The following is a 10,632-nucleotide window of genomic DNA, read 5'->3' as shown; positions in this document are numbered from 1 at the left end:
ATGCATTAGGCCCCAACACTTGCAAAAACATATATTCCTTGAGAGAAGTTGTAATTTAATATCATAACAGTATATATATACACGTGTGTGTACGTGCACAAACTACATTCGATTGTGTGATGCTTTAACTGTCTTGTCAGGGCATGATGTCATGAAGGCAGGGTTTTAAAGTTGACACTGAGACAATGTTGTTGAACATTGACTAGAGGTAAGCCTCAAGGTTTTCAGACCTTTCAAACACCACGACATTGATTAACAGATCAAAAATACATTAATATAACATAATTCAAAATTCCTCAGAATTCTGCAACATACAAGAACCAAAAAGGTACCGGATATGTTTCTTTTCTGCCTCCAATCATCTCCAATTGAATACACAGACTTGCAACATGTACTCTTAAGGTGAAGGGCATTAGTCACATACCACGATTTGGGCAAACATTGGCAAAATGCGATGCATCACCACAAACGTAACACCTTCTATCTGATACAGGATCACCTGTTGCTGACACAAATGTCGTGCCAGTGCCATGCGCTCTGCCCCGACCACGCCTGCCATGGGTGCCCGTCCTGAGGGGATTAGATGCCGAGCTACTGATATTTGCTCGTGGGGCACCTCTTCCCCCTCTACTATTCATATTATCCTCCCATCTGCATTACAGGCAAGAAAAAAGTACAAATTGGAATTCAAAAGACCAATTTTTATTTTTATTTTTTTTTTTCATGAATTTTAAAAGACTTTCACTAAAGATATATATATATATATATATATATATAAAGAAGAAGAAGAAGATACTTGCTTATTTTCTAACTATATGGATGGATGATGTCCTGTTTAAAGATTCATTTTCCAATAAGCTACTTCTATTTCTGGACCTTATTCTTAGTTCAACTCATGGCAACAACAGATTACTACCTTCCAAAATATTAGAGAAGTATTAGTTAATACAATGAGGGTATACTACTAAAAATATATATAAAATCTCTCTTTCTCTTCTTTCTAACCAAACAAAGAAAGGTGTCATCTCATCCATCTTCTCTGCAATCCCTTCCATTCAACAAAACAAAAAGTGAGGAAGGCACACTCCCTTCCCTAGAGATGCCTCATCCATCCCTCTTCCGTCCCTATATTTTAATTCAGGTGGAGCTCCCTTCCACCACTTCTTGTACGGTTTGTACAAAAATATATCATTTTAGTAATCACTTTTTCAAGACCTCTCTGTCCTGTGTCCTATGTCTTTTTTACACACAGATGACTTCCCTTGACCAGACCTCATGAACCACAAAACTTTATTCCTTACTAGTTGTTAAATAGTGTATTTAAATACTTCACTAATTTTGCACAAGGTGTAGATGCAACCATATGTAGATGACATTCATTAACAGTTTATGTTTCAGTACCTGATGGAAACAAGGGAAGGAAAAGAAAGGGAGGGCAAGGTCTAAAGCCAATAGAAGGTCAAAATAGTTCACATCTAGAGACAGTTTTATACAAAAAGGGTGAAGAAGTCTAGCTGGACATACACAAAGAAGCCGCATTCCTGAGATTGACATGAGTAGAACTTTCTTCCCCTGTTATTTGCGGTATTCGCAGTGCGTAAAACACATGGTGCACCACATGTATTACAAGGAATTGAAGATTCTCCTGCATTAACAAAAGCTTTATAAGATTAGTTATGCAGTTAAACCCTTATAGTGGTGACAGTCTGACAGAGAAGCTGGGTTATAAAATTTAAAATCATCAATTTTGAAACCAACAAAATCCACTGGATAATTCATTTATCCCAAAGAATACTTCTATCTATGCCTTGTGGGTAGGGGAATACATGCAGCAAACAAATGTCCAATAATCAATTTTATTATATCATTTCTTCAATATGAGTGAAATGCCAATATTGAACATTATGTTAAATAAAGGCATTATTTTAATCTGAAAAAAAAAATAAAAATATTAAATAATATGAATATTTAGTAGTGTCCATGTTTCTTTTTGTTTGGGGATTTAACATGTCCAATGTGTGGATAATACCCACACATGACAATGATGACACACATATCCGAGTCCATGTAACATAGTTTATGCTTATTAATTGTTTTAAAATTGGAAAAGATCAAAAAGATTAAATAGAAGAGTCTTGCTCTCTTATAAAACCTAGTGTCAAACTTGCTACAACTAATCATAATAAAAGTTTAGAAAAAAATACCAGTTTGTGGGTTCATTTCCTGAGATCGAACGCTGCGAAAGTGAGAAGCCTGTGAAGGGCAATCATTTGAAGAATGACCTAGTTGATTGCAATGGGTACAAGCACTCTGTCTAGAATTACTTCGTTGGGCGCTGCTGGATGATGTGGTGCGTCCCCGTCCTCTTGCTGGAGAAATATTACAAAAGTCAGGTCTATGGATTAATAACCGACCATAGAAAAGTCTCTACAGTTCTCCCTCCTTCCCCTTATCTCTGTTGTTATTTGTTTTACATAATAGAAACAAATTCTCGAAGTATGTTGGATAGAAATACGAAAGAATTCAACATCAAATTATCTGCATACTAAATATTTTCCTTTTTGTTTTATTTCTTTATTTAATTTTGAGAGGTGAACCACGAACATTCACCGTTGCTCCAATGGGGGCTCAGACCTCAACCTTCCATGTGAGAAGAGGAATACAATGAGCTACTGCTTGGTCTCAGTACCAAACATTGGAAGAATTACTTCGCCCCCCCGGAGGGGGGGGGGGGGGGGGGGGGGGGGGGGTGGTGGGGGGATGGGGTGGGGTTACCAAAACAGCAAGAAGTAGACTTTGAAAATTATGTTGAACTGACATGAGACGCACATAATATATATATATATATTTTCTCCTGGCAAATAACTCCCACTATGCACACTTGGGAAGACTCGAACCCTCCATCTTTCACTTTTGAAAGGAGAGGAGACACACACAAATGGATTGCATAAAATCACTCCAGAACTGACACAACTCAAATTGGATGCTGCATCCGGATTCATGTACCATACACATAACGAATTAATAATCATTCCTACAGGGACAACTGTAAAAGATAGCTTATTTAATCCAGTGGTGAAATTTGGAACTTCCAACAGCTAAAAACTTACTGAGAACCATTTTAAAAGTGTTTACTGGTATTGAAATTGTTGTAAGATATTCAATAAGCTCATGAGCTCTTATAAAGTGGTATCATGATGAATCAAGTAATGAGATGTAAGATAAACTTTACTAACGGGATAACAACTGGTTTTTAAACAGCAATAGACAATCTGTGTCAGTTGACACTCAAAATCAATTTCTAATGAAAATCAGGAAGCTCAAAGTGAGAGGAGGCTAGAGATGATTACAGGAGAAATTTAACCATCTATGCCACTTCAAGTCTAAAAGAATTGATTGAAAAGAGAGAGAATAATTTGTGTTTCCAAATATATATTCCTTTTAGTAGCTTTAGGTGTATTGAATCAAGGTGTGCAAAATTGAAAAGTTCATCCAGTTCATTAATTGGAATTTGTTCAAAAGGATATGCATATCACTATATCTCATAGATTTCTGATTATGGTACAAGATTTCCAAATTCAAAAATTCCAGTCAACCTACTGAGATGATGACTATTTTTGGGATACGCTACATCATTGTTGACAGTGTTTAAAAGGTATAGATTTTTAATTTTCACAATTTCCCAAATAAATACTTTTAAAAATTTAGACATAAAATACAGATCATTTTATCATTTTTCAAAACATTAAACATTGGAAGAAATAATTTGATTGAATCTTATTTACAGTAAGATATAAGCATATATGCATGCCAAGAAACACCAATGTGGCCATTCTGCCTCTTCTTTTTCTTTTTCATATTTTGCATCAGTCACCAAACATATATTACAATTATATATATATATATATATATAGAGAGAGAGAGAGAGAGAGGTGGATTTGTACTCTATGATTATCCAGATAGAAAAAATTTCCTCTGAAACTTACCTCCATTTATACTATGACTTGAAATTTGTGCAACAATCTCAAGCAAGATGCACAGATATGATTGGTTTCGGTACATATTTCTGACAACAAATGAAATTTTTACTTCGAAGTTCTTTGACTTACCATGGAATTTTTAGTTTTTCTTATTAAGGCACATATTTTTTTCCACAAAACAGCATATTAATCCTTTATTTGAAATTTCTCACAAAATATCCTGAGAAAACTGACGGACTGATTTGGGAAAAAAAAAAAAAACTTATTGCATCGTAACCCTCAAGGTCGTGATCTATACCTATAGAGGGTGACTATGTCCTATAACTTACTTTTAACTAACATTTGAATCTCAACTAATTATAACTATAATTTAAAATTTTAACTAATTAAAGAAAATCTGCTTCTCCATAGACTTCAGATCTCCTTTCCAGTAACATACACCTTTATGTGAATGGATTTGTTGTTGAAGACACTTGAACCGCAACAGTAGAGATTTAAACAACCAAAGGACACACGCACCATGCTAGATGTTTGATGAATGTCAAAAACAAAAACTTCTAACAATCAAAGATCACTAGCATGCACAAAGATGCAATGAAGTATGCTTGGATGCTTTGGTATATTGTGCTTAGGTTTTTCATACTTTCGGTGCCTTTTTATAAAGTTTAGAATTAGAAAACAACTAGTGAGAGTAGTATTTTAAAAGCTCCAATTATATTTGTAACTGAACCAAAAGAATAGATCAACCAATCCATGTGTCAACAGTCCACACAATGGCAGTAACTCCGGATTAATTCCTCTCGATTGATCGAGCTGGCCTTCACCCTTGTCTATTTAGAAAATCACTTTTAAGTAAAGTTCCAAAATTAAAGATATGCAATTTAAAACAGTCTCTTATAAATCAAAACATTCTTTAGAAAACCCTAGATTATGTGGATGTCTGCGTGAACCTAATTGGTGTGTGTCCAAATGAAAATTGTATTTACCTTACTGCCGCCTCAATAATTCTCGAATACCGGATCTGCTCTTGGACAAGGTGCCACAACTAACTTAACGAACTTCACACTCTAATAAACATAAAAATAAGGAATATTAGAGCCCACATTTTGAACACAGTTTCCAACCTAAATCCTATTAACCTAACTCTTCCATTATCAAGAATGTGGCATCCTTGCAAAGACGACATCTGTTACTTTGGCCATAGTCATTAGGAAGTAACACCTCTGATGATTCTTAACAAACTACACTAGAAGGAAATATCATTATGTATGATTGTGATGGAAAACTAATATGCTATCTGTTAGCATATATGATACTACGATTTATGATATGACTTACCATAATAGCAGAGATTTGACTATGCATATGTTAGCATATATGATACCACGATTTATGGTATGACTTACCATAATAGCAGAGATTTGACTATGCTATAGAATATGCCATAGAATATGCTTAAGAATAAGTTGTGATTTGATTTTGATTGGATTTAGTTTCCTTTCTTGTAATATGAGCATGTGCTTGTTTTATTTATAAATACTAGAGCTGTGAATGAGTAATTCATATCATTGAAGCCTTTACGCAATTCTCTCCTTTCTCTTCTTTTTATATATTTCTACTTGGTATCAGAGCCAACACCTTTCCGCACCTTTTAGCAGCCTTGCTACTTGTGCGACAGCTACCTTAGGCTGTTTGTGACATCATGTGACGTTGCCTACACATGTTTTTCTGTGTTGCTGTTTTGTGATTGAAAACAGGTATTTTTAAGTTTTACAAATTCTTTTTCACTCTTCTAGGGTTGGGTAAATTGGGATAGTTGGTTTCCAACACTGAGAAGGGCTTGGGTAAAAAAACATTAGTCTACAAAGAGGTTCCGGATATTAAGGAGACTGTCTGGCTATATGTAAGCGGGCATCGCTCCTTAAAAAAGGTATGTATTTGGATTTTTCAGGAATGGTCTGAGGAGACATTGTTGTTGTTTATGGTCTAAGGAGACCCTTTGATTTATTAACAGAATTTGTGGTGTTTTTCGAGTTTTTATTGTCGTATGACAGATTATGGCAGATTCAGGGTCCTCGACTGTTAATTCTCTTGGCTCACGTTTTGTGGGTGGTGGTGCCACTTTTCCCACCAACTCATCAGAAAATCCAGAACTTCAAATCACCACAGTGAAGTTGGATGGTTCCAACTATTTGATTTGGGCACAGTCTGCCAAGATGTTCATTGGTGGCACAGGCAAGATTGGCTATATTACTGGTTCTGAGAAAGAGCCAGCTGAGTCAGAGAAGGCATATCCACAGATGTTTGCAGATAACGCTATGGTTATGTCTTGGCTAGTCAATTTCATGCAACCATACATAGCTGTTGGCTATATGTTTATGAAGACTGCTAAGCAGATTTGGGATTCAGTTCAACGCACTTATTCTCAGAGGCAGAATAATGCACGAATTTTCCAGCTGGGGCGAGATATCACCAGGATTTCTCAGGGTGACTTGACAGTTTCAGGTTACATCGCCAAGCTTCGTGCTATTTGGGAGGAGATGTCATATTATGATTCCTTCCACTCTTGGAAGGATCCAAATGATGCAGTTTTATATGCAGGAATTGAGGAGAAGAATCGAGTGTTTCAGTTTCTTGCCGGGTTGAACGACGAGTTTGAGTATGCTCGTGTTCATTTATTGGGCTTATCTTCATTCCCTACTCTTGAGGATGTGTTGTCAGATGAGAGCCGCCGGACTCATCCATTAGGTGTTGCTTCTGTTGATCGTTCTGCTATGGCAGTTCGGGTTCCCAACCTTTCTGGAACTTCACCATCCCAGTCAGTTCAGAGCACTATCACCGATCCTCCTCTGGGACGACAACGTGGACGGTGTGACCATTGCGGAAAAATTGGTCCCATCAAATCTCATTGTTATGCTCAACATGAACGTCCACCTCAACAGAAACAACAGCCTCGGTCCTCTGCACATTCTGTTACACAACCAGTCTCATTGTCAACTCCTGACAACCCTGCCTCTACATCTTCTGCCACAGTTACCTTGACTCAAGCTGATTTAGACAAGTTCAAGCAATTCTTCAACCAAATGGAGGCATCATCTCAGCCAACCTCCACTTATGCCCACTCAAGTACTATTGCGTCTGCACATAGCGGATCTATATCTCCAACACCATGGATCATTGATTCTGGTGCTTTGGACAATATGACTGGTATGTCCGCACTCTTCCAATCTTATAGTATCTGCTCTATCCAACGCAAGGTCCGCCTTGCAGATGGCTCCCCATCTTCCATTGCTGGGAAGGGTCACATATCAGTTACTCCTTCATTAACTTCGTCAAATACACTTCATGTTCCAAAGTTGACTACAAATCTTATTTTTGTTAGTAGCGTTACCAAACAATTAAATTGTAGTGTAACGTTCTTTCCCTCTCATTGTATTTTTCAGGACTTGGTGTCGAAACGGACGATTGGCAGTGGGCGTGAAGTGGACGGTATATACCTTTTGGATGCTCCTTTGTCACCTCAAGCACATTCAGCTTCATTTTCTAATATTGTTTCATCTAATAAAGCCCAGCTTATGCGTTGGCACATGCGTTTAGGACATATTTCTTTTGGTTATTTGCAACATTTATTTCCTTCCTTATTTTGTAACGTGGCAGTGTCAGATTTATCCTGTTAAACATGTCATATGGTTAAACATGTTCGTTCCAATTATCCTATTAGTAGTAATAAATCTGCTTTAACACCTTTTGATCTTGTTCATTCAGATGTGTGGGGTCCTTGCCCAATTACTTCTAGTCTTGGATTTCGATATTTCGTGCTGTTCATTGATGATCATAGTCATGTTACTTGGGTTTATCTTATGAAAACCAAAAGTGAGGTATACACCATTTTTAAAAATTTTATGACAATGGTTCAGACTCAATATGGTCGTACTATTAAAAAATTCCGATCTAACCAGGGTACAGAGTACACTTATGGGGAGGTACAACGGTTATCAGATGACTAATGTTAAAACTCCTCAACAGAATGGTCGTTCTAAGAGAAACAATCACCACATCCTTGACTTAGCTAGAGCAATATGCATTGGCATGAATGTTCCCCAGTCATTTTGGAGAGATGCAGTTCTTACCGCTGTTTACATCATTAATAAGACTCCTTCTAGGATTCTTAACTTTGCAGCCCCACTCTCAATCTTACATCCCAATTCATCTCTTTTTTTTATTTCTCTGCGAGTCTTCGGGTGTGTGTGCTTTGTTCAGCAGTTGGGGCAGACTCATACAAATCTTGACCCCAAGGCTTTGGAGTGTGTGTTTTTGGGCTACTCTCACTCTCAAAAAGGTTATAGGTGTTACCATCCTCCCAGTCGTCGGCGGTTTATATCCATTGATGTTTCTTTCTTTAAGTATGCACCATACAATAGTGGTTCAGTTGGTTCTCAGAGTGAATGGTTCCCATTGAATATAATGGATGATCACCTTCTTCCGTCTTCAACTCCTCTACCATTACCTGTTTCTTCTTCTATGATTCCTCCTCGTGATACCCCTCCAGCAGGGGGAATTGTTCCTTTTTCACAGGTTTAAAGTCAGAGACAACAGGTACAAGCTTCTACTCCCACGATCGACTGCCCAGTTCCTTCGGCACTGGCTTCGCCTTCTCAAGCTATTGTTTCGCTTGATGATCATCCCATTGCTCTTCGAAAGGGTAAACGTTCTTGTACTTACCCTATTTCTAATTTTGTTTCTGATTATGCTCTCTCACCCTCCTATCGGAGTTTTCTTGTTTCTGTTGCATCGGTTCCTATTCCTTCTAGTGTTGCAGATGCACTAGCACAACCTCAATGGCGTGATGCTATGACAGAAGAACTACAAGCACTTAAGAAAAATCAGACTTGGGGCATGGTTCCGCTTCCTATTGGACGAAAGGCTATGGGTTGTCGTTGGGTGTTTACAGTTAAGCATAATCCAAATGGGTCAGTTGCTTGTTACAAGGCCCGATTGGTTGCCAAGGGTTACGCTCAGACTTATGGCATAGATTATCAGGAGACTTTTGCCCCTGTTGCCAAGATGAATACCATCCGTGTATTATTTTTCGTTGCTGCAATTTGATCTTGGCCACTATTTCAGTTAGATGTCAAGAATGCCTTTCTCAATGGTGATTTGCAGGAGGAGGTGTACTTTGTTCCTCCTCCGGGCTTTCGTTCTCCTGCTCATTCTGGTATGGTATGTCGTCTTCGTTGTTCTCTGTATGGCCTCAAGCAGTCTCCTCGAGCTTAGTCTGATCGCTTTGGCACTGCTATGCTCAAGTTTGTTTTCCATCAAAGTGCAGCTGATCATACCTTGTTTTTACGTCATTCAAGCAGTAAGACAGTTGCTCTCATTGTGTATGTCGATGATATTGTTCTTACCGGCGATGATACTACCGGAATTGATGAGGTTAAAAGCTATCTTGGCCGTCAGTTTGAGATTAAGGATCTTGGTCCCCTACAGTACTTCTTGGGCATTGAGGTGGCTCGCTCCAAGACTGCCATTTTCATCTCTCAACGCAAGTATGTTCTTGACTTGCTTTCTGCTTCTGGTCAGCTTGGCGCTCGTCCTGCTGATACTCCGATTCAGCAAAATCATCAGTTGGCTGATTCTGAGGGGGAGTTGTTGTCAAGTATCAACGACTTATGGGGAAGCTCATCTATTTATCCATGACTCGACCTAACATTGCTTATGCTGTGAGTGTTGTGAGTCAATTCATGCACTCTCCTCGTGCCCCTCACCTAGATGCAACTATTCGGATCCTTCGCTACTTAAAAGGTTGTCCAAGCCGTCATATTTTGTTTGTCAATCATGATCACTTACGTGTTGAGGCTTGGACATATGCTGATTATGCAGGATTAATTTCAGATAGGAGGTGTACTTCAGGTTATTGTACCACTATTGGTGGTAACTTGGTTACTTGGCGCAGTAAGAAGCAGGATGCTGTCTCTCGATCTAGTGCAAAGGCAGAGTATAGGGCTATAGCTCTTGGGGTAGGTGAGTTGCTTTGGCTGAAAACCTTGATGACAGACTTGTGCCTTTCAGTGTCGCTTCCATTCTCACTCTACTGCGACATCAAGTCTGCCATTAGCATAGCAGCAAATCCTGTTCAGCATGACAGGACTAAGCATATAGAGGTGGACCGTCACTTTATTCAAGAGAAGATCATCTTTGGTCAAATTTGCACTCCATTTGTCACAAGCTCTCAGCAGCTTGCAGACATTCTTACAAAAGGCGTCAGCAAGATTGTGTTTGAGAATGCATTGTCCAAGTTGGGCGTTTCAGATATCCACGCACCAACTTAAGGGGGAGTGTCAGCATATATGATACCACGATTTATGGTATAACTTACCATAATAGCAGAAATTTGACTATGCTATAGAATATGCTTTACAATAAGTTGTGATTTGATTTTGATTTGATTTAGTTTCCTTTTGTGTAATATGAGCATGTGCTCATTTTATCTATAAATATACTAGAGCTGTGAATGAGTAAATCATATCATTCAAGCCTTTACACAATTCTCTCCTTTCTCTTCTTTTTATATATTTCTACTCTATCCAATATCAGGTCTAATACCACACATCTAATATATAATACCACATCAGAGTTAGTGGCATGTCAACTT

General features: G+C 38.2%; 1 protein-coding gene across 1 annotated transcript in view; it reads right to left on the bottom strand.

Annotated features, from left to right (window-relative positions):
- Positions 1 to 254: 254 nt before the first annotated feature.
- LOC132303181 (DNA topoisomerase 3-alpha) overlaps positions 255 to 10,632 on the bottom strand; it is a 120,377-nt gene continuing 109,999 nt past the window's right edge. The window contains exons 22-24 of the mRNA XM_059800340.1: positions 2,205 to 2,369; positions 1,525 to 1,645; positions 255 to 651 (exon numbers count right to left, since the gene is read on the bottom strand). Of these exons, the coding sequence (XP_059656323.1) occupies positions 417 to 651; positions 1,525 to 1,645; positions 2,205 to 2,369 (521 nt within the window). The 3' untranslated portion in view covers positions 255 to 416. The remainder of the gene's footprint in view (positions 652 to 1,524; positions 1,646 to 2,204; positions 2,370 to 10,632) is intronic.

This window comes from Cornus florida, unplaced genomic scaffold, assembly GCF_030987335.1.
Source record: "Cornus florida cultivar Cherokee Brave unplaced genomic scaffold, ASM3098733v1 CherokeeBrave_3.0.0_Hap2_Chr04, whole genome shotgun sequence".
NCBI lineage: Eukaryota > Viridiplantae > Streptophyta > Magnoliopsida > Cornales > Cornaceae > Cornus > Cornus florida.
The sequence above is the reverse complement of the archived record's forward strand: the minus strand, read 5'-3'. Positions and strand labels throughout refer to the sequence as shown.